At 51.2% G+C, this 23,073-nt stretch overlaps 1 protein-coding gene across 2 annotated transcripts; it reads left to right on the top strand.

Annotated features, from left to right (window-relative positions):
* The first annotated feature begins 13,628 nt into the window (after positions 1-13,628).
* On the top strand, positions 13,629-23,066 carry Grhpr (glyoxylate and hydroxypyruvate reductase). 2 transcript variants are annotated; one of them, XM_032891395.1, is made up of 9 exons: positions 13,629-13,763; positions 15,143-15,273; positions 16,103-16,175; positions 16,701-16,817; positions 17,744-17,832; positions 18,695-18,799; positions 19,863-19,998; positions 21,342-21,472; positions 22,758-23,066. In XM_032891395.1, the coding sequence occupies exons 1-9, from the start codon at positions 13,660-13,662 to the stop codon at positions 22,877-22,879; spliced, it is 1,008 nt and encodes a 335-aa protein (XP_032747286.1). In that variant the 5' UTR covers positions 13,629-13,659; the 3' UTR covers positions 22,880-23,066. The 2 variants fall into 2 exon arrangements, with proteins under 2 accessions (XP_032747286.1, XP_032747297.1); XM_032891406.1 differs by having other exon boundaries at positions 13,729-13,943.
* The last annotated feature ends 7 nt before the right edge of the window (positions 23,067-23,073 follow it).

Genomic DNA, 23,073 nt, shown 5'->3' with positions numbered 1-23,073 from the left:
TGTCTCTCTGACCCCACCCCCACCCCAGGCTTTCCCATGGGGACCCTTTATTAGTGGGAAGCCATCTTGAGATGCTGGTGGCCAAGGAAGGCTCTGTTCTTGGACCAATGATGCACCGTCAGGATCTAGGAGACAGGGCCACTGGCCCACGGCTAAGCCTGCATCGGCACCTTCTGCCACTTTTGTTCTCTGGGTCATATTGTAGGAACAGGAGCTGAGCCCTGTGCAAGCAATCGCTCTCCTGACTCTGGGTCTTAGTTCCTCACTCCCGCCTCGCAGTGGCTCCTTTGGATCATGGAGAAAGGAGAGGCATCGTCTGTGTGGAAATGAACCGATGGGTCCTGGCTCTCAGAACCAACTGTTCTGGCATTACTTCAGCCCAGCCATGCCCTGAACTGGGTCAAAAAAGGAATGTGTGGGCTGGAGAGATGGCTCAGGGGTTAGGAGCACTGGCTGCTCTTCCAGAGGTCCTGAGTTCAAATCCCAGCAACCACATGGTGGCTCACAACCATCTGTAATGGGATCTGATGTCCTCTTCCAGTGTGTCTGAAGACAGCTACAGTGTACACATATAAATAATAAAATAAATTTAAAAAGAAGAGGAAGGAAGAGGAGGGGGAGGAAGAGGAGGAGAAAGAGGAAGAAGAGGAGGAGGAAGAGGAAGAAGGGGAGGAAGAGGAGGAAGAGAAAGAGGAACTTGCTCCCACTAGGAAGCTCTGAGAATCCAGCCACTCCAATCTCCTCCTCAGGTGTCCCTGAAGCACACTTGCTGGGCTGGTGGCACCTGACACTGTCAGGCAAAAAGAAGTTTCAGCTGTCTGATGCACATGTGGGACCTTGGGCCACTGCTGGGGAACTGGGTCAGATCCAATGGCCCCATCGAAGCAGGCTACATCCCCTACGAACCCCACAGCTCTCCCACTTAAAATGGGGACAGGGCCCAGCACTGGGGAAGCAGAGGCAGGTAGATCTCTGTGAGTTCAAGGCCAGCCTGCTCTACAGGGTGAGTTCCAGGACAGCCAGGAGTATAAGAGAAACCCTGTCTCAAAAAAGGAAAGAGAGGGTTGGGGGACAGGGTCTACCACTACAAGAACTCCCTTGTGGGTCAAAAGGCATTCCCAAATGTGCGCCCTACAGGACTCAGACAGAACATCAGGTTCTCAGAACAGGCTCGCCCCTGCCTGTTCCCACCCTTGCCCTAGAATCGCTGACCCCACCCTCTACACTGGAAACATGGAAGTACTTTGAGGGTCAGAGAGAGATGTCAGATGTTTATGGTATGGACCTCGTTAGGGGGAAACCGGAAGCAGGAGGCAGAAGAGGCCCTGGGTAGAAGTGGATGCTCCAGTGATACCCAGAGGCTAGGGAAGGATGAGCGGCTTTAGATATGGCCTAGGGAGCAATAGCGGCTGGGCGAGTCCCTGGAGTAGTGGTTTTCAGATCAGCTTAAACTTGGTGACCTGGTTTGGGGTTTCTGGTCCTCTGAGCCTCAGTCTTCTCACCTCAGAAGTGGGACTTCAGCCATACCTGGTGGCAAAGGCCTGCAATCCCAGCTACTCAGGAGACAGAAGCAAGAGAGTTGCAAGTTCAAGGGCAGGCCTGGGCAACTGAGTCAGACTTTCTCACAATAGAAAGTAAAGAGAAGAGTAGTCGAGAAGAGTTGGTCAGTGGTTAGTGCTTCCCTAGCTTGCAAGAGGTTCCTGGTTCAACCCTGGCACTACGAACAAACAAAGAGTGAGTCTTCTAACCAGGCACACCCTCGGCTTTCAGGGAGTGAATACCATAGCCCAGGGCTTTGGCTCTGGCTGCCACGTGTGGCTCCCTCCTCTCTCTAAGTCGCTCGGGCTGGAGCTCTCTGCTCCGCGGACACACTGTGGGATGTGTGTCTGCGCAGGTTTGCAGTTGGGAGCTGCACGGTTCTGTGCAGCTGGACTGGGGGAGCTGGGTCCCCCACACCTCTCCTCTTGTCTTCATGAGGAGAACATCGGACAGCCTGGAGGCAGGGCCTGCTGGCTCCCTTCCCTCTTGGGAAGGCCCAGCCCCCACCCCACCTGCATTCTGTACACACACACTGCCCCCCAGGGACAATCCTCACAGAGAACTGAAACCCAAACGTGATTCTCAGAGGTCTGGGCACACGACTGGGTCCCAACAAAGCTCTCTGTTACCCCCTGTGGTCAGGGACCAGGCTTTTTGCTTGAGACTGTGAAATTCAAGTCAACCTTCCCAGGCTCTGGGCAGGACAAAAGCCACTCTGACCCTGTTTGCTGGACATCGGAACGGCAGGCACTCTGTTCCCCAGCCCCCAACCCTGGGCTTCTGCGTTCATGCCTGCGTTAAGGGTAGACATTCTTGCACATGCCCAGTACCCACCAATAAATCACAGTCCCCAAACGCAAACCTAGGCGCGCACCCTTAATCATCTGCAAAGTTGGCCTTCATTCCGAGATCCAATTCCGAGAGGATCTGAGGCCCAGAACAAGCCACTTCATTTGTATGTGCCTCAGTTTCCACGTGTGTAAAAGAGGAGTCCCACCACATGCTTCACTGCTCTTCGTGGTAACGGTTAAATAACCTTTTCATACATTCAAAGTGACTGGCCTGGAAATTCCCTTCCCTGGGGCCTCTCCTCTTCCCGTTTGTCATTTTCTACCTCATCTTCCGGACCACTTCTGTTGTCCGGATCCTCTTTCGTCTTGGCACCTATCCCTGCTCCTGTTCCTCCAGGAAGTCTCTGCTCCAAAGAACTTGTCAATCACGAGCATCTTCCTCCCCAACCCCGCAGTTTGTTAAAGTGTCCACTAGGTGGCGATAGAACGATGTTAGCAGATACTTGATGGTCCGTTGGGTAGGACCAGCAAACAGTGCAGTGAGGTCCCTGCACAGAAGGAGTTTATGTTGGAGTTGGCGGAGGCAGACTGGAGGGAGACACAAAAAGAGTAAGAAAGGAAAAGAGGCCGGCACCCAGCGTGTCCCAGTTGCCTGGCTGGAACTTGACTGCGGGACCGGACTGATTATAAAATCAGAGACTGGCTAAGCTCATGGTTGTCCCTCTCCTTGCCACTTAGAATGCAGCTGGAGCCACAACTGCGTGGAGCTCATAGGAAAAGCAGATTTCCCATTCCTCAAATGCGCTGAATCAGAATCTGCCTCTTAACATGCTGCAGTCGCGGAGCTGCCCTAGCACGTTGGGGATAAATGACTCCGGTGGACTAACTCTGGTCACCTGTAGGTTGCCATATTAAAAATGGTTCATGCTCAGAAAAAAAAAAAATCTAACGAATAGTTTGTGATATATGAGACAGATGATGTTGACATTTCAGCAGCCGCAAATAATGTTTTATTGGGACTCATCTGCTTTGTCTGAGGTGGCCTTTGTGCTGTAACCACAGCACTGAGGAGTTACAACAGAGACCACGTGGCCTGAAAGTTGGAAACGTTTGTGACCCAGCCCTTTGAAGGAGATGGGTTGGTCTCTGCTGCAAGGCATCTGCTTCATGCTTCATGAAGAAGCAAGGTCCTAAGAGAAGCAGAGTCTTCTCCACAGTCCACAAGGAACCCTGAGGTCTGTAGTCAGCCTCTGGCTCAAATTGCTCTCTGTCTGGAGAGAGCACTGTTAAAAGGTTAGTGACTCCAAGATTTGTAGTGATGGCCACTCCAGAGGTAAAGGCAGGAGGATTGACACTCAAGGCCAGCCTGATGTATACAGTGAGTTCCCATCTAGACAGGACAGCTTAGTAAAACCCTAACTCAACGGGTGATGGTGATGGTGATGGTGGTGATGATGATGGTGGTGGTGGTGATGATGATGGAGAAGGAGGAGGAGGAGAAAAGGAAGAGGAGGAGGAGGAAGAAGAAGGAGGAGGAGGAGAGGGGGAGGGAGAGGGAGATGGAGGAGGAGAAGAAGAAGAAGAAGAAGAAGAAGAAGAAGAAGAAGAAGAAGAAGAAGAAGAAGAAGAAGAAGAAGAAGAAGAAGAAGAAGAAGAAGAAGAAGAAGAAGAAGAAGAAGAAGAAGAAGAAACATTTATGGTGTAACCTTGAATCTTGCTGTGCAAGGTGGTCCCTACCTATGATCTCAGATCTCATAGGGGTGATGTAGGAAAAATTCAAGATTTTTGAAGCCAATCTGGGCCAGGGAAAATAGAACCTGCCTCAAAAAAATTATATATATATATATATGTATATATATGTGTATATATATATATATATATATATATCAAGCCAGATACAGTTGTACAGGCCTATAATTCATGTACATGATAAGCAGAGGCAGGGGGATCAGGAGTTCAAGGCTATCTTTGGTTGCAGAGTAAGTTTGAGACCTGTCTCAGTTACATGAGACCCTTCCTTAAAAAATAAAATAAAATAAAATAAAAGCCGCCACTACCATAACAACAAAAACTCATTTTAAGTTCTACTTCAAATAAAGTCATGCAGGCGGTTAATGTTAGCTGTAGCAGCATATTGGGATAAGATTAGTTTTTGTCAACCATTTGTTGAACAAACAGTTAGCTGTCTGTCTTAGTTACTGTTCTACTGCTAAGAACAGACACCATGACCAAGGCAACTTCTAAGTCAGGGGCTGACTCATCCTTTCTGAGGGGCAGTCCGTCATCATCGTGGTGGGGAGCACAGTAACAAGAAGGCATGGTGTCGGAGAAGGAGCTGAGAGTTAACGTCTGATCTGCAAGTTGCAGGCAGGCAGGGGGGGCGGAGGTGAGGGGATGGGAAGGGGGGAGAGGGAGGAGAGAGAGAGAGAGAGAGAGAGAGAGAGAGAGAGAGAGAGAGAGAGAGAGAGAGAGAGAGAGAGAGAGAGAGAGAGAGAGAGAGGCATGGGATGCTGAAACCTCAAAGCCCACACCCAGTGACACATCTCCTCCAACAAAGCCACACCTCCTAATCCTTCCCAAACAGTTCATCAGCTGGGGACCTAGCATTCAAATATATGAGGCTATGGGGCCACTCTCATTCAAACCTCCACAGTGTGCATGACGGACATTCAGGCAGGAAGTAAATGTTAACTTGAAACGCCCATTAGGATACATTAGGATAATGTATCCTTTTGTTAACCTTGCATTGAAAAAACAGTTAGGAAGTACATAATTCTGAACCTGAGATTTAACCTCTTAATGAATGTACTTGTATTTGCCTAGTATTGGAATGCATCTTCAATTTGTCTCCTCCTGCAACACTCCCCCCACCCCCACCCCCACCCCCCCGCCCTGGGAAGCCGACCATACTCTCTGAGCTGAGCTAGGTCTCCAGGTGCCTCTAGGCAAAGGCCTCAGCTCGGCTACTCTCTGCCTGAGTGTGTGCTGAGCAGGTGCAGGGAGAAAGCCAGCTAACAGGGATAGCTTTGGGGACTTGCAAAGGGACAAATGCTGGATAAAGCTGAGGACAGTGGGGAGCAGAGTGACCCAGGACTCTGGGATAGCCGCTGGAGGGCTGGGAGGCTATCGGGTTAGTACAAACCTGCAAGCCTCCAGATGCCGGAAGTGGAGGGTGGAGACGAGTCCGAGGATCTAACAGAAGCTAAGTAATCAGAAAAGGTAGCCAAGGACCGAGCAGGATCTGGGTTCAAATCTCTCTGCACCTCTGACAAAAGTTAGAGAGACCCAGGACCTGCCTGCAGAGGAGTGGTTGCAGGGGCGCGTGTCACAACAATGCGAATGAACACCAGGAGGCGGCAGAGCCCAAGGCTAAGGACAGGCCATGGATGTATTTCGTCCTCTGGCCAGCAGGGTGCGGTATAAGCCAATCCCACTGTGCCTCCCGCTCCTGTGCAGCCTGAATACCTGGTCCAGGGCTTGGCACCTACCACCCACGAAGAGATCCCAGTGATTTCCCCCAATTAGACAGAAGGGTTTTGCCACATGTCACCCAACCAGTCTGTGGCCCCAATCCTTTGAGCAGCCAACTTCTCACGATGCCTCAGCAATGACACAAGTCACAAAGGCTGGCTGCTTCCACAGGGCAACTCCTCCCATGCCACCCCCGGCCCCCCCCCCCGCACATACACATGCATACCCCACCACAGTATCCTTAAATCCTGTCGTGGCATCCCTAGAGTCACACCTGCCTCTCACGGATCTCGGGTCTCACAGCGGAGCCTAGCACTGGCCTGGCTTGTTCTCCCAGAAAGAGCTCACTGTTAGCACAATACACTCTTTGTGTCTAGAGGACTGAGGTCCTCCTCGGTAGAGGCCCCAGCAGCACCCTTCCCTAGGCTCTCCCCACCACACAGACGGTCACTTCCTCACAGTCGACAGGAGGGTTTCTGAAGCTGTACCTTTTAAAGGTGATATGATAGGGTAGGCTTGCTGGAGATAAATCTCCCCACGGCCTCTAGATGCCCGCCCATCACAGACACAAATGAGGGGGTGTGCGGGCTTCTATACCTTGGAATCCCACTTTCCCACTCATATCCCATGGACCTATCACGCCCCTGTAGTCCAGCCTCTGGCTTCAAGATGGCTCCTCCTGCCAAAGCTAACAGTCACCTGCCTTGCGCCTCTGACTTTAAAACTTTGTGAGGAACCACACAAGGCCTTGGAAGACTGACTCCTAAGCTCTCCCTCAGAGATTTCTTCCTGACACTCCTCTTCATGGTCCAACCTCAAGGCTGGCTGGTCAATGGCCAGGCCCCGATGTTCCTTGCATCTGAGCCTCTGCCCTTCCATCACAGACAAACCGGTCCTTTTGCAAGCTTGTTACTATGTTGCTTGCCAAAGAGGGTGAACAAGGGAAGGTTTTTGAACTCAAGAATCTCATAGCCCAGTGGGGTACAGGAACCCCCAATCTCAGGCATCTTAGAGGTCTGTGGGCACAGAGAAGGGGCCTTCAATTCAACATGGCTTTCCACAGGAGGCTGTTTCCAAAAACACCAGGGATTTACTGTGACGGGAGAGGTGTTCACACCTTTTAACATTTCTTCCATAGGGACTTGCTACACTTGAGATTAAAATGAGTTTGAGGCACCATATGGTAGTGCATGCCTGTAATGCTAATGTCAGAGGGCGAGCGAGGCATTGGATCATCCTGGGCTACATAGCAAACCTCTATTTTCAATAAAATGTATTTTATGGCTAAAAATGCGAGTGGGCTAAGCAGACAGATGAGTAAAGTAGGGCCCAACCAGCAGAGGGAATGCTAGCAGACTTTGAAGTTTAGTCTGCAGAGAACGCATTACTCAATAGGTAATCTTGGTATTTTCAATATACTACAAATGTACAATAATTTACCTGCTGTGGCACCAACACCTATGACAAACTGAGAGCTTCGCAGAAGACAACCTAAAGTTTAGAAACAGATCCCAGGTGGTACGGCTTCAGGATTTAATGGTGGTAAACTTTCATTATATGTTTATTTAGAGACAGGGTATTAGGTAGCCCAGGCTGGCCTCTAATTCACTATGTCACTGAAAATGACCTTAAACGTCCTCCAGGTTCTATCTCCACAGTGCTGAAATTATAGGCAAGTACCACCACACACCTGGTTTATAAGATGCTCAGGGTTGGGCTGGAGCGATGGCTCAGTAGTTAAGAGCACTGACTGCTCTTCCAGAGGTCCTGAGTTCAAATCCCAGCAACCACATGGTGGCTCATAGCCATCTGTGATCAGATGACCTATTCTGTTGTGTCTGAAGACAGCTACAGTGTATAATAAATAAATAAATATTAAAAAAAAAAAGATGCCAGGGACTATATCTGTGGTTTTGTGACTGCTGGGCAAGCACACTACCTATCCAGCTATATTCCATCCCCAATTTTTTAAAATTAGACAGAAAAAAGCCTTATTTCGTAATAACTTCTAAACATGCTATCTGTCTGGAAAAAAAAAATAACAAATTCTTGAAACTCCAAGAGTCATATAAGTTGACGGGGAGACAGGGATAAGTCTGTGTCCAAGGCCTGCTTGGTCCATATAGCTCTACGCCAACCAGAGTTACCTAGCCAGTGCTGTCTCAGAAAACAATAATAACAACAAAAATGACTCACAAAAGTTCCAGAATAAGAAAGCATGAAATTTGTTTTTAAAAAATTAAATTAGTTGGGGGGTGGGTGGAGAGAGTCTGGGGGTGGAGCACACCTTAAATCCCAGCTCTTGGGAGGCAGAGGCAGTCGGGTCTCTGTGAGTTCAAAGCCAGCCTGGTCTACAGAATGAGTTCCAGGACAGCCAGGCTACACAGAGAGACCCTGTCTGGAAAAACAAAAGAAAACAAACAACAGCGACAAAAGTTGTGCTGTCTGCCTAGGGAGCACAATGGCAGTGTTAGTACTCACTCTGGGGCTCTGACCCTCTTCCATCAGAAGAGAGTCCTGAAGCTGGAGATGCTCAGAGCTTGGCATTGGCCTGATAGTTTCCAGGCTCAAGCCTCAGAAACAGAGAGCTTCGATTTTCAGACTCTCAACATGGCTCAGGCGTAGAACCCAGGCTCTGGACCCTAAGGATGTCCAAGTTTGCACAGTGGGGTCCTGTGTAGACGTTGCTACAACAGTTCAGCTGCTGGCTGGCATCGTCAACCAGACACGAGTGTGCAAAGCCTTCAGCTGCCTCAGCCCAGCCACTACCTGGCTGTGTGCACACTAAGACCCAGACACCCAGAAAGTGTAAGACCCACGGGCTAAGCCCAAACGCCCAGAAACTGTAAGCAACCACAGTAAGATGGCGGCTGTTGGGTTAGACCACCATGTTTGGGAGAGCATTCATTTGCAACAGAGATACATTTTAGCGAATCCCTGGGACAAAGCCTAGGAGTCATAAGAATAAAAACATTCTTTGTTACAGAAAAATTTTACAAAAGCAGAGTGCAGTGGAGCACACGTGTTATCCCAGAGTCGGGGAGGTAGAGGAAACCCATCTCAAACAAATCAATAAAATCAGGTAAGGGGCCGTCTGGCTCTGCGCTAGGGTACCTTCCTAAGGTCTGTGGGGGCCTGGACTCCATTCCTATCACCTCAACCTCCCCCCACAAAGGAGGGGAACTGATAAAAATCACAAGATGAACAGCAAACTGGGAGACACGTACCGTATATTGGCAACCCTACTACAGACAAATGTCTAATTTCCTCAGTGTGCTACCAATTCCCAAGACAAAGACAGACTGTCCATCTGAAGAAGCTAAGAATATCAACAGGCCCTGAAGTGGTTCTTTTGACAGAAGAAAAGATTTATTTTTTTAAGTGTTTGTGAGTGTTTGTCTATACGCATGTGTGTGCACTGTGGTTAGCCACAAGAGGGCACCAGATCCCCTGGAACTGGAGTATTAACATGCTTTTGAGCCACCGTGTGGGTGCTGGGAACCAAGCCTGGGTCCTCCACAAGAGTAGCAAGTGCTCTTAACTCCTGTGTCATCTCGCTTGCCCCAGAATTTGCTCTTAAATGTACAAAAAGGCTCAACTTTGCTCAAGAAAGAGCTGAAAATTAAAATCGTAATACATTATCATTTAACACTAGTACCCTGGGAAATGGGTGCTTTTTTATATACTGCTATTAGGAATTAAATTGAAAAGTTTTCATGAAGAGCATTTGACAGGATCTATCAAAACTTCTGGTGCTTGTATCTTTCCTTCCTTTTCTGCAGTGCACATATTTTTGACCCAGCAATTCTGCTTCTAGGAACTTACGCAGATAGAGTAACATAAGCTTGAACTGTTATGGAGTCCCTGATCCCTGGGAAAAGACCGTAGACTCAATCAAATTATAATGAAAAGATTTATTGACTACTGGTAGCAGGACAACAATCTTCAAGCCATTCTTGAGATGGTTGTGAGAAAGGGGTTGAGGGAAGGGGTTTTAAAGGAGAAACCACAAGAAGACCTTGAGTATCAGTACAAGCAAGGCAGGAGCTCTGCTCTGTGGTGATTAGGTAGACAAGGCAACCTCAAAATAGACCTTGACTGTCTGCACGAGCAGGCTTCAGAAACAAAAAAGCAGTTAGGCATATCATGGCAAGTAGATGGTCAAGGCTGTGCGTTTCTGGGTGGGAGTCATCGAGTCAGGGTTACTGGAAACTTATCTTCCAGGGTCTGGAGTCAGAGGCTAGTGGGTCCCAAGATGGACGTCTAGCAAAAAAATGGAGTTTCTTTTCTATCTATCTATCTATCTATCTATCTATCTATCTATCTATCTATCTATCTATTTATCTATCTTGTCATTGGTGTTGGTGCTATTTTCAAGACAGAGTTTCTCTGCATAGCCCTGGTTTTCCTGAAACTCACTGTGTAGACCAGGCTAGCCTTGAACTCACAGAGACCCACATGACCCCACCTCCCGAGTGCTGAGATTGAATACATGTGCCACCATTGCCTGGCATAGAGAGTGCCAAAAAAAAAAAAAAAAAAAAAAAAGGTGCAGAAAAACCTAGGAATGGTGCCCGCCTCGGAGAAGAGGCCACAGGTATGAGAGATTGGCAGAAGGTTGTGGAGAAATGCTGGTTTCTCCATGCCCCTGTCCCGTGGGTCACTGGCGTCCTAGACGCTCCTCTTGTGTTTACACAACCTTTGCTGCCGTTGAGCAACTTGTTAGCCGTTTGGGAAAGGCCCCGCATTGAACGGTAGACACCACATGGTCCAAACGGAGCATTTCCAGAACTTCAAACCAGAAGCAGAGCCAGGCCTTTACACAGTGTCAGGATTACAGATTAACAACGAATTTACAAGCTGTGTCGGCTTCATTAACTTCACGTCGCCAATTAGCCCCCATTTTGCCGGATAGCTGGCCACTTGGGATCACAAATTCCTTTATTCTAATCTTTTCCTTCTTTCTTTCTTGAGTCAGGACCCCCACATTGTCTCTCACGCTGGCCACAAACTCATTCTGTAGCCCAGGCTAGCCTCAAACTCGCAACAGTTCTGCCTCAGCCTTCTGAGTTGAGGCTGCAAACATTCAACACCACACAGGGTGGCCCGGTCTTCCTAATATTAACACATCACGTGACACAAAATTACCGAGGCGGGTTACAGGCGGCTAGGAAAGGGTTGAAGCAGCTTCAGAGGTCATACTGGCTGTCTTGAAGCTGGAGGCCGACAGTTAGCACAGATGCCAGGAAAGTTTAGGGACTTCAGCTCATCAGTGTGTAAACCAAAAGTCCGGGTGCAGACTATTTTGAGGCAGCTTGGGTATCGTGAGCAAGAGAAATTGTGTTCAAACTGATGTCCAAGGACAGAGACAGAGTCTTCCACTGTGACACTTTCCCGGATGAGGCTCATGGTGAGTAACCAGGTTAGGAAGTCAGTATGCCAGCCACACTTCAGTCTTGGGGTCCTTCTTAGTCTCAGGTGAGGGGTTCCACCTATTGTGGTTGAGAAGCTCATGTGTCTGGTGTTTCTGATACTATTTGATATATTTGCCGGTGGCTGATCACTCACTCCTGCTGCTGGTTGATGACAGTAACTGTTAAGCTTTTCTTACCGCCATTTTGAATTAAGTTTCCAGCCCCTGATGAAGTGGTGGTCCATCTTCTCTGTGGCCAGGTGTCCCCAGGCTCCTGCGTCTGAACCCAGGACCTTGGACTACCCGGTTTCAACCCATTACACACTGAGCTTCAGGGCTATAAGCCCCTCCTGCCCTCCTCTGCCAGCCCACGCACCAAGGCACCTGTCATTCCCCGTCCTCTCCTGGTGCCCACCTCTGGGTCAATCACAATGCTGTCCCTCTGGGAGTTCTCCCAGGCCAGTGCCAAAAACTGCTCTCCCCTGGAGCCCTGTACTCCACTCCTACAACACTTCCTGGGTGGCAAAGAGCGGGGAATAGAGCCAAGGTCGGGGCTTGAGTCCAAAGGCTGCCTCTTAGTGGCTGTGTGACCTTAAGCAGCTTCTCCCACTCTCCTTAGCTTCTGGTCTGTGGCTTGGGGACACATGGCCACTAGAGAGTTCCCAGGAAAAGTGTTTGGCATGGTCTCCTGAGCTAAGGCCTCCATAAACATTGTCAATGTCCGATGTTCTTTGGATTTAGCCTCTCTGAAGCAGAAGGCAGACCCTTTGGCTGGCCTTGTGTTCTGTTTTCATTCCTTCCAATCTATAGTACCCTCTGAGTGTCAGCTGACCCTTTGCCTTGAGGCAGGGACCCATGGCCCCCTGTGGACATGCTTGTCCAGTGCTCACTGTCCTTGCCCAACCTGGATATGTGGAGAGAGTTGAGCAGAGCCCAGCAGACCTGGCCTAGGGGCACAAAAACACCTCCTTGTGTCAATGTTTGACAACTTTCAGGACCTTTCCTTCCCCTGTAGTGACCTAGCAACACACATAAGGGTCAGTAGGGGACACATTAATGTATTACTTAGGAAAGGGAGGGTAAGGGTAAAGACTTGGCATGGACCCAGATGCGAACAGAAAGTAGTGCTAGGTACAAGTAATTCTGGCAAGTTCAAGGCCATCTTCTGCTATATTAGTGGGTACCCCAAATGGCCCAGTTGACAACTGTCAACACTGTGTATATTATATACTGGAGTCCTTGTGGGTCTCCATAAAATCAGTGAAGGGTCCACTGTGTTGCCCTTGGGGCCCATCCAGACCAGAGAGCAAGTCACTGAGCAGCCTTGGGACTGAAATGAGGCTGCAGAACTCATGGGTAGGCCCCGGGACCCTGAGCAAGCCCTAAACTGTTTTCAGGACCTGCATCACTTGCCGTGAAGTCTGGGCTGGCCTTGAATTTGCAATCCTGCCTCTACCTCCTGAATGATGGGTTATAAGCATAGTCACCATGCCTGGCTCAGTCTCTATTATAAGCACAGTACACATGTCATTGCTCAGCAAGCAGAGGCAAGTACCACTACAATCCCCATTGTACAGATGAGGAAACTGAGGCACACAAAGTTTAATAATTGCACACCATGGTGAAATGGGCATTTAGCCCCAGGCAGCTGAGTACTCCCACCCTCGGGCTAAGCAGCCCCGTTCAGTAGTGAAAACAACTTTCAATGGAAATGTTATCCCCATTATATGCCTGAAGAAATAGGGGCGGGAGTGCAGATTAGGGCTCGGATGTCATCTCATGGTCAAACAGTTCGAAAGGGTTAGAGCCAAGATCCAGACTCAGTCCCATCTACCTGCAAACCTTGGACTTACCCATGACCCAGCATACCTGGTCCCTGACTCGCTCAGGAACTGTTTCCAGACCGTCAGCAGGTTAAAATATCATCACAATCCAGGGAATCATCCTAAGTGTTAAAGCTATAATGTCGGGATTCAGACCCTCTTGCTTAGCCTCCTGAGAGCACGCAGGTCAGGCTTGGCTTAGAATTCTGTGTGTTTAACCAGAAGCCTCTGTCTGGGATAGTTTGGCTAAGATAGCCCTCACAGGGCTATCAGGGCTTTCTCCTTTCCTCACTCTGACAGCATAGTCAGAGACATATCCATAGCCGCTCACACAGGTGCCCTCTTCAGTATGCCTTTCACTCCAGGCTCTTAGGGATGCTTGACAGTCTCGAGACCTTGTCACTCTTGAAAGCACACACACCCAAGAAGGCTCTTGAAGCCCTACACTCAACCCACACAAATAAAGGGCCTCTTTCCCCGGATACCCAAATCTGCAGAGCGCCAACCCCAGCCACACTGGATGGATTAGGGCCCGGACTCGGCCCAGCCCCCAGCGCTGGCCCCGCCCCCAACGCCGGCCCCGCCCACACTTCCGTCGCCTTTTGCTAGGTTAGGTTGGTTAATGTTTGCAGCTGCGGGTCTTGTGAAACCGGCGCGACTCATGAAGGTGTTCGTCACTGGTCCTTTGCCGGCCCAGGGCAGGGCTGCGCTCGCCCAGGCCACAGAGTAAGCGCCCGCGTCGGCGTGGGGACTGTAGCTGAGCCCCTGGCACGCTGTCCGGTCCACCCAACCTCAGACACCCCTGCAGCCGCGCTGGGTAGATCGTGAGTCTCCAGACACACGGCTGGGGCTTCCGGAGCTGTCCCAGGACTGGGGGCTACCTTCCAAGAGCCGGGCGCCTGGCAGGCAGGCTAAGTGGAGCCAGGATCGGGAAGGGTGGCGCTGGCGCTTGGGGGCTTTGCTCAGGAGTTGCCAGCTGTGTCCTCGAGGGGCTGGCTTGGAGTTTGGGGCCGCCTTAGAGAAAATTCTCTGAGTGGCGGCTTGCTCCTGGCTCCAGGATATTGGTCTCCAGCCTTCAGTGAAGTGAGATTGCCTAAGAGGCAAGGTTCAGGCCGTGAATTTTACCCTCTGAGATTAGCTGGCAGGCAGGAGTGTTCAGGGACTATGGCAGCCATTGGCTTGCCTCCTTGGATACTGGATGGGGCCGTTTGCGTTTGATGATTGTTCTCTGAATCTTTGAATGATTGTTTATTGAATCTTATCTGGAGCTGTGAACACAGACTTTCAGTCCTTCCAACACTGTGAAGTCAGCTTTAGAAGTTCTCTATCACCGACTTGAAAACACAGGGCCCCAGGGTCACTGAGCTCCAGGCGGCAGACCTGGCCTTTATGCTCAGTCCTTTCCCACTGCCGGTTTAGCCACTTTGTCTTGACAGCTTTGCAATACGGTGCCAGTTTGGGTGGAGGTGAGAGCACTCAGCAGTCAGTTTTTGTTTGCTTGTTTGTTTGTTTGTTTTCTGTTTTTCAAGACAGGATTTCTCTGTGTTGCACCCTTGCCTGTCCTGAAACTTGCTTTTTGACCAGGCTGCCCTCGAACTTACAGAGATAGGTCTGCCACTGCCTTTAGAGTGCTGGGACTAAATTCTGATGGTTTGGGAAATGTGATTTGTTTTGAAGGTTTTCTAGCACAATACAGTTTTTCCTAAGGACTTGTTTTGTTGGTACTTTTGGTCCTGGAAGCTGAGACGAATGGACCTGGGGACTTGCCAGCCACTGTCCAGTGTCTCCTGTGTACACACACCAGGACTGCTCTGGATTCAGTGGAAGGGTTTGGAGGAGCACCTCACACTTTGGGCTGCTAAGGAAGCACACTCAAGTGCTCCCATGGCCAGGGGAGCCTTCAGCTCTTGTCAACTTTCCCCACTTTGGTAGCCCTTCATCCCCTCCTCCAGCTACACTCCAGACAGTTCTGAGCCTCCCCACGAGTGACCTTAACTCTGGCTAGCCTAAGGCCATAGCACGTGGAAGCCCATGTTTGCCAGCCGTGCACGCCGTAGGACCCAGGAGGTTCCCTGCATTCTTTGAGTGGCTTCCCTTTCCTTCAGCTGTGAGGTAGAGCAGTGGAATTCGGATGATCCCATCCCCAGCAAGGATCTGGAGCAAGGCGTGGCGGGGGCCTATGGCTTGCTCTGCCGCCTCAGTGACCGCGTGGACAAGAAACTTCTGGATGCTGCGGGTATGTGCTGAGTCGGCCTGAGCCAACGTTCTGAGGGGGGTCGTGCCGGGTGAGCACACCAGCCTGCTGTAACTGGCCTTTGAGCTTGTCTGTAGTGTTTTTCCTGTCTTCTAAGGGCGCCCCCAGCAGTAGCTCCACTTGACACATGTTGTCCCTGATCTGGTTTGTAAGATTCTGGGAGGCTCCAAGAGGGCAAAGACCATGTGGTACCTGGGTGGGAGTAGAGGTTGGAGGGTGGAGAAGGGAGGGTATCCTGGGCTCTGAACCTCTCTGCTGTGCCACAGCCTTGCTTTGTGACCTTGAGATCTCTCTGGGCCTGTGTGCTGCAGGATAGTGGCCCAGCACTGTCTGTGCTGAGCACTGATAGGTAACCAGGACATGTGCGCACAGCAATGGCCCCAGGTCTCATTCCTGGGGTAGGGAATGTACTGTGTCAGTTTAAGGAACACTTCAGACCCTAGGCTGCCAGATTCGATGCGGAACCACTCTCACCCTGGCCTTGACCAGACAGATACTTAGTAGAGGAGAGCACAGCCAGCTCAGCACTTCAAGTGTCGGTGGGGAGAGACCTTTGGTGTGGCTAAAGGGGACCCACGGCCACTGGTGGGTGAAAGTTAAGAGCCCTGAAAAGGCGTGAAGAATGTTCAGTGGCTAGGACAGAACTCTCCCTGAGCTCCTATAGTCAGTGGCAGAGTAGATCAACTTAATACTAGGGACGGGGATAGCAGCCTCCTCCCCTCATTTAAGAAATGATAAGTCGGTATTCCTAAGACCAACCCCAGAACGTGGCTTTGTCCTCGAGGACAGACATGTGTTTTCTGCACAACAGGAGCCAACCTCAGAGTCATCAGCACCCTGTCTGTGGGGGTCGACCACTTGGCTTTAGATGAGATCAAGAAACGGTGAGTATAGCTGGGACTCTGGACAGGGAGGGTCTGCTTTGGGGAGGCTGCGCCAGAGGAGCTCTCCCCTTGCCTGGTGTCATGTGCTTCCGTGAGAGTGCCAAGTGGCCCATGCTAAGTAGCCACCACTGCACAAAGCACATTAACCCAGAAGGTTAGAGGGCAATGATGACCTGTGACCAACCATACCCTGCCATGGTTGCTCTCTTTTCTGATCTCTGTGATCTCCTGGAAGAAGAAAAGGCCAGGGTTTTGTTTTTGTTGTTGTTGTTTTTTGTTTGTTTGTTTTTGTTGTTTTCTTTTTCCAATGAAGAAATTCTGGACGGTTAGGTAGTCACTCGCTGCAGACTGTGAATCCTGAGCTTCTGTTTTCGTATCCTCCCCAGAGCGGGGAGTGATGGGATGGAGGACCATTTACAGTTCTGAGCTTTCTGGCAGTCAGCAGAACATCATGGAAATGACCCATTGGGAGACATGGGTGAAGTGGCTTAAGGCCAATGTTATAACCAGATGTTTGCTTCCTAGCGGGATCCGGGTGGGCTACACACCAGGTGTCCTGACAGACGCCACGGCAGAACTTGCTGTCTCCCTCCTACTCACCACCTGCCGCCGGTTGCCGGAAGCCATAGAGGAAGTAAAGAAGTAAGTGGATGCCTGGGAAAGTCAGGTAGGCTCCGCAGTAAGACCTGAGCGCTCAGGGCAGCCCCGTCCAGATAGGCTTTGTCTCTGGATTAGGGAGATAGATTCAGCTAAAATAATTAAAGCACAAAGCACACGCAGAGCTGCGTTAAAGGGAACAGGAAGGGAAGTCATGAGAGGTGAAGCTGAGGGAGGAGCAAATTCTTCTGACCCGGAAGCAGTGGAGTGGATCCTGGACCTGGGGGTGGAATGCTGCCCTCCCTCACCCCCCATGCTGAAGTTGACAAGCTAGAGGACAAGAAATAGCTTTGAGAGTCAAGGCTGGGGTTGGGGATTTAGCTCAGTGGTAGAGCCCTTGCCTAGGAAGCGCAAGGCCCTGGGTTCGGTCCCCAGCTCCGAAAAAAAAAAAAACCGAAGAGGAGAGTCAAGGCTGCCCACATCACACTGCCGTGTCTCTTCAATGTGAGGAACAGGGATCTTTCTCGATAACGCCCAGGGGCAGCACGAGCGGCCACGTGACACCATGGGCGCAACAGAGAAAAGCATTTTCCCATCAGGTGCAAGGGTTCTGGGTGAGAAGCCCGAGTCTGGCCCGCGCAGGGTCTCGGGGTGCACTCTGGAGGTCACCTTTGTGTTGCGTGATTCCAGAACTTGTTCGGAAACCCCACTCTTAAGTTTGCTTCGCATTCCGCCTGGGGCAGGTCGCCCTTCTGCCCTACATCTATCTTTCCCAGCTCCCCTACGGCCTCACTCCCTGTGTCCCTCTTGGCTTCAAAGGGATCCATTCATTTGTTAGCCACTCTTGTCCTATGACCTGGAAGCAGAATTAGCTTCAGACAAAGGCCAGGAGCGCTCTGGGTGTGGGCCCCTGTGTGGTCCCTTTTCTCTTGTCAAGGTCTGACTGCTGCTCACCGCCCTTCTCCCCACAGCGGCGGCTGGAGCTCCTGGAGCCCCTTGTGGATGTGCGGTTATGGACTCTCCGAGAGCACTGTTGGCATTGTGGGGCTGGGGCGCATAGGTGAGGCTCCCACTGCCCGCTCCCGGCTTTCCCCTTTTGGTTGAGACCCCAGTGCCAGGCCCTGGGTGTCCTTTGGTGAGGCTGTGCATGTGGCTAAAGGAATAAAAAGGCAGCTCGAATTCCCAGAACCCTGGTTTCAGGGGCAGCTTGTTGAGAGCCAGGGTTCTTTTACTAATTTGCGCAAAGGCTATAAGATGCTGGGCTAGCCATGGGAATCAGGCTACCGTGGGAAAGCCTGCACCAACCTTGGACCCCAGTTCTGGAAGGTGGGCTGCTTCCCACTCTGGAGTTGCAGGTGAGGGTCCCCTCTCCTTCAGTGCTGACCCTTCTGAAGCCTGGTGGGAGGCTAGGCTGCTGTCATCCTGCCTGGACAGAGGCAGCCTGGGGGTGGGGACCGAAGGTGACCTGTCTGGACAGCCAACAGTCCTTGGAGCTTCTTGGAGGAGTCCAATACCCCGGGGTGTGTTCAAGTCTGAGAACACAAGTGCCCTCACCTGTGTGCATGCATGAAAAACTCTGGTAGGTCTGGTAGGGCAAGTCGGCAGCTGGTAATGCCACCAAAAGTCACATGAGGTAGGGCTGCATTCACGGAAGTAGGGGGCTCAGAAGGAGGGAGGAGATCTCTTGAACCCCTCTCTTCAGAGATGCCACATCCAGTTCTTGCTGAAGTGGGACCATGTGGAGCCAGTGTAAGCCAGAGTGTGGCACTGCCTCTAGGTCCCTGAGGGCAGTATACTAGCTGGGGATCAGTCACTCTGGGGCAGCCTAAGCCCCATTAAGACAGAAAAAGGACCCACCTCTACCGGTAACCGGCACTTGCCCTCTGGAAGGTAGGAGCAAATCATGGATTCCTTGCCTCTAGGTCAGGCCATTGCTCGGCGACTGAAACCATTTGGTGTCCAGAGATTTCTCTACACGGGGCGCCAGCCCAGGCCTCAGGAAGCAGCAGAGTTTCAGGCAGAGTTTGGTAAGAAAAAACCCTGACTTCTGTGCGCGCTCTCTCTCTCTCTCTCTCTCTCTCTCTGTGTGTGTGTGTGTGTGTGTGTGTGTGTGAGAGAGAGAGAGAGAGAGAGAGAGAGAGAGAGAGAGATTAATTACAGGCAGAATGCAGGGTGTGTGTGTGTGTGTGTGATATTAATTTACAGGCAGAATTCAGGGGTGTGTGTGTGTGTGTGTGTGTGTGTGTGTGTGTGTGTGTGTGATATTAATTTACAGGCAGAATTCAGGTGTGTGTGTGTGTGTGTGTGTGTGTGTGTGTGTGTGTGTGTGTGTGTGTGGATTTACAGCCAGGATGCAGGAGCTTGAGTTGTCCGGGGGCTTCTGTGATCTTTCTGTGTTATGCATTCTACCTCCTTGAGACATGGAGGACCAGTCAGGGGCACAGACTTCCATCATGGATCCTAGACCTGAAGTTTTCTCATCTAGGTGGGACGCCCTGGCAATTGCTCTGTCTCTGCCCATCTCAGAGTTTCTACTGCAGGCATAGCCAGGCTGTGTGGCTTGTTATATGGGTGCTGGGACCCGACTCTGGCCCTCATGATAGTTTCAACTGCTGAGCCATCTCTATAACTCCGACATCACAGTGTTTGAGACATGGTCTCTCACTGAACCAAGAACTCACTGATGTGGCCAGCGTGGCAGGCCGGGAGCTCCAGGGAACCACCTGTCTGCATCTCTCCTGGGTTGGGAGTTTTTGGGAGTCTTGCCCAGATTTTTAGGTGGGTGTCGCTGGGAATCGAAACTCAGGTTTTCATGCTCATGCAATGTGCACTTTACACACTGAGATAATCTCCCTAGCCCTCTGATTTTGTTTTTTGAGCTAGTGTCAATGTATATCTCTGGTTGGCCTCAAAGTCAAGGTAGCCTTCGTGCCTCGGTCTCCAGAGCCCTGGAATTGCTGGCGTATGCCACCGTGCCTGGAATCCTGGGAGTTTCCTGTGTGGGTATGGGAGCTGCTCCATTTCATTGGTCTCTGCCATCCTGCTGCCCCTCCCTGGTGGTCAGCCTCTGATGAAGCTCTCTCCTCTCAGTGCCTATTGCTCAGCTGGCTGCCGAGTCAGACTTCATTGTAGTGTCCTGCTCCTTAACACCGGCTACCAGGGGGCTCTGCAACAAGGACTTCTTCCAGAAGATGAAGAACACTGCTGTCTTCATCAACATCAGCAGGTAGCTGAGGGCGGTCCTCGTTCCTGAGTCCCCTCACACCCCGGGAGATGGGTGTGTCGAATGCAGTTGACCGGGAGTTTCTGTTCTCTGTTGGTTGGTGATGAGAGGGCTCAGGACGGCACGTCAACCTCCATAAACCAACAACCCTTTGAGAAATTCCAGAGGAAGATCAGTTAGCACAGGGCCCAGCCTTCTGGTTCCCTGCAGTAGCCCAACCTTGCCCAGGGTTCGGCTCACAGTAGTGTGACTCTGGGAGCAAGTCACCAGGGCCCTCCAGCAGGCCCGCTTCCCTCTGCTGCAAAGGCTGGGGCCTCTGTAGGGTCTTTCAGAGACCAATCTTCCATGTTACTGACCCTGGCCTAACTTCATTGAACCTGTGTGGGCTTGGGGGCACAGACCCTAAAACTCACTTCAGGGCAGTGGTCCTGTGATGTAGCAATGCCCCTGTCCTTGCCTCCCTAACTCCTCCCTAGTTGGCACCCTTTGACCCTTGCTTTTGAGACAGCCTCACTCAAGCCAAGTCTGGCTTGGACTTGTAATCTTTTTGCCTCAGCCTCCAAGGGCTGGGATTAGAGGTGTGCAGCACCGTATCTAGCTCCTTTGAACCTGAAACCAGGTTTGAGAACGTTAGGTGAAACCACCTCAAGGGTTCATGTGTTCCGAAAGTGTCTGCCTACTTCCGGCGTTACCTGGGGTTACCAACATTTAGCCACCAAGCGCGACCTGGGCGTGGGATTGAAAACAAAGCAGGACTCATGCCCCTGGCAGCCCTGGCTTCCACCTACCCAGCACCAGGATGCACTCCAGGCTTTCCAGGGCTCTGCATGCTGATAGTCCATTGCTCAAGGACTACTGAGTGCACGATAGGAAGGTTCCAGAAAGCCAGTTCTTGACCTCATTGGTGGCTCACACGGGTGCAGGTAGGTTTCTCTGCCCTTGTTGGCCAAATATGTGATGGGTATTCCGTGGTTCTTGACCACGGTCTAGGGGCCAGCTAGATCAGAAGCGCCTGTGTGGGTCTAACACAACTGCAGTCTCCTGGGCCCTGTGCATGCAGAGTGCTTGTGTTACACTCCCAGGCCCCAGAACTCCTGGACGGTAGGGCTTTCTTAGGAACCCGGTGGCCCCCGTAAGAGATTATTAGCTCTGTCACGAGCTAGCGAGTGGCAGGGCGCTGGTCAAGATGAGAACTCTCATGCAGACTCCCTGTAGTTAGTCCTGCCTGAGAAGTCAGTGCAGGCGCTTGGTGTATGGGAAAATGTATTCTGAGTTGTTCTGCCCTAAAGGTGGCTTGGGTGGAGGGAGTATCTGAGCCTTTCCCCCATCACCATTGTCACCTCCAGAGGAGATGTGGTAAACCAGGAAGACCTGTACCAGGCATTAGCCAGTGGTCAGATTGCAGCAGCAGGACTGGATGTGACCACCCCAGAACCACTGCCTCCAAGCCACCCCCTGCTAACCCTCAAGAACTGCGGTAAGAACCGTTTCCAGTGCAAATGCATAGCTGCCCTGTGGAGCAGGCCTGGCCGCGGAGCTAGCTGAAGCAATGCTAACCCAGCCTGGGATTGGGAGTGCGTAGAATAATAAATAGTGAGGGCTGTTTAACAGGAGTGCAGTGCTCAGCTGGGTCCCCAGACAGGTCCAAGAGGCAAACGGGCTTGTTAAAGGGAGACTGACCGAACTCCCATAGCTTAGCAACTCATGGCTCTAAATGGCTGTTGGCAGTGTATGGGAAAGTAATGACACCAGAAGTTTCTAGTGGTAGCTCACTCATGGGGTGGCTGGAGAGTTCCTTAGGCCTGGTGAGCACCAGCCATCAGGCCCCCAGGCAACTTCTGAGTGTGGACCCCTCTTCAGCCTTAGGCATTTTGAGCTTCTGTCCCTGTCCTCGAGGGCTCTAGATACTTCTGGGCTTGCCCTATTGCTATTTTGTCAGCAAGTGCAATTGCTCTAATATCGTCTATGGTCTCCTGGAGGGACAGTCACTGGATTGTCAGGTCCTGCCCTAAGGGCTTCTGCAGGTCTGGGCTGCAGCCTGAGACTGTGCACTTAATGGGTCCTGAGGGTGCTGGTGTCCTGGGAATGTTTTGAGACCCTGGCCTCGGGGCTTGCCTTTCCTTTTTGTCTCCAGCCTTCCGAGAGGAATCAGGGCTATTGGTGTCCCTCTGCACTGTGCACATGCCCTTGCTGCCTCTTTAGTGAAGGCACCTGTTATTGCAACCCTTAGTAAAATCCTCCTGACCTGATCGCTGTGGCCAGCCTACAACAAACACTGGCTGTCCACAGCCAGGAAAACTGGCCACATCCCCATTTCATGTCCCCATACTGCTTTGGAAGGCAGGCAGCTCTTTAGAGAGAATTTCATTTGCTTTGCACTGGAACCAGAGGCACCTACGGTATCACCCAGCATTCCATCATGGAGTTACCTCTTGTAGTTCAGAAGCCATCACTTTCAAGGGTGCAGGGTGTGGTAGCTGCTAGGCTTCTACGCTGGTGCCTAGTTTCACTGTCTACAAGTGACTCCCTGTTGCCTACCATATTTGTAAGGGTTCAAATCTTTTGTGTGCGTGTGTGTGGGGAATGGGAGACCCAAATGGGTCTCAGCATTTGCCCCTCTGAACCCTAAAGGAATGGGGTTCATGGGGAACATCTACCCTCTCTAAGTGTAGGAGGACACAGGCAGAGGGCGCATTGGTAGGAGTGCAGAGGCACAGCCTTTGTCCTGGTAACCTGGGATCAATGCTTCCTTCTCCCCTCAGTGATCCTGCCCCACATCGGCAGTGCCACCTACAAAACTCGCAACACCATGTCCTTGCTGGCGGCTAACAACTTGCTGGCTGGCCTAAGAGGGGAGCCAATGCCCAGTGAACTCAAGCTGTAGCCAGATGGGCTTTCATGGGCTGGAGACATCTCGCTGGACAAACCCAAGCTGAAGTCTGGACTGAGGCCAGAGCTTGGGGCATGCCCCCTCTGCTGTGTTCTCAGGGGACATGGGAACGGACAGATGGGCTTGCCACATACTTGCCAAAAGCCTGTAATTCTAACATTAAACAGTTTCTGACACGGTGTCTAGGC

The sequence above is a fragment of the Rattus rattus genome, chromosome 1 (genome assembly GCF_011064425.1).
Source record: "Rattus rattus isolate New Zealand chromosome 1, Rrattus_CSIRO_v1, whole genome shotgun sequence".
NCBI classification, from domain to species: domain Eukaryota; kingdom Metazoa; phylum Chordata; class Mammalia; order Rodentia; family Muridae; genus Rattus; species Rattus rattus.
Note: the sequence above shows the minus strand (reverse complement) of the source record. Positions and strands in the feature narration are given on the sequence as shown.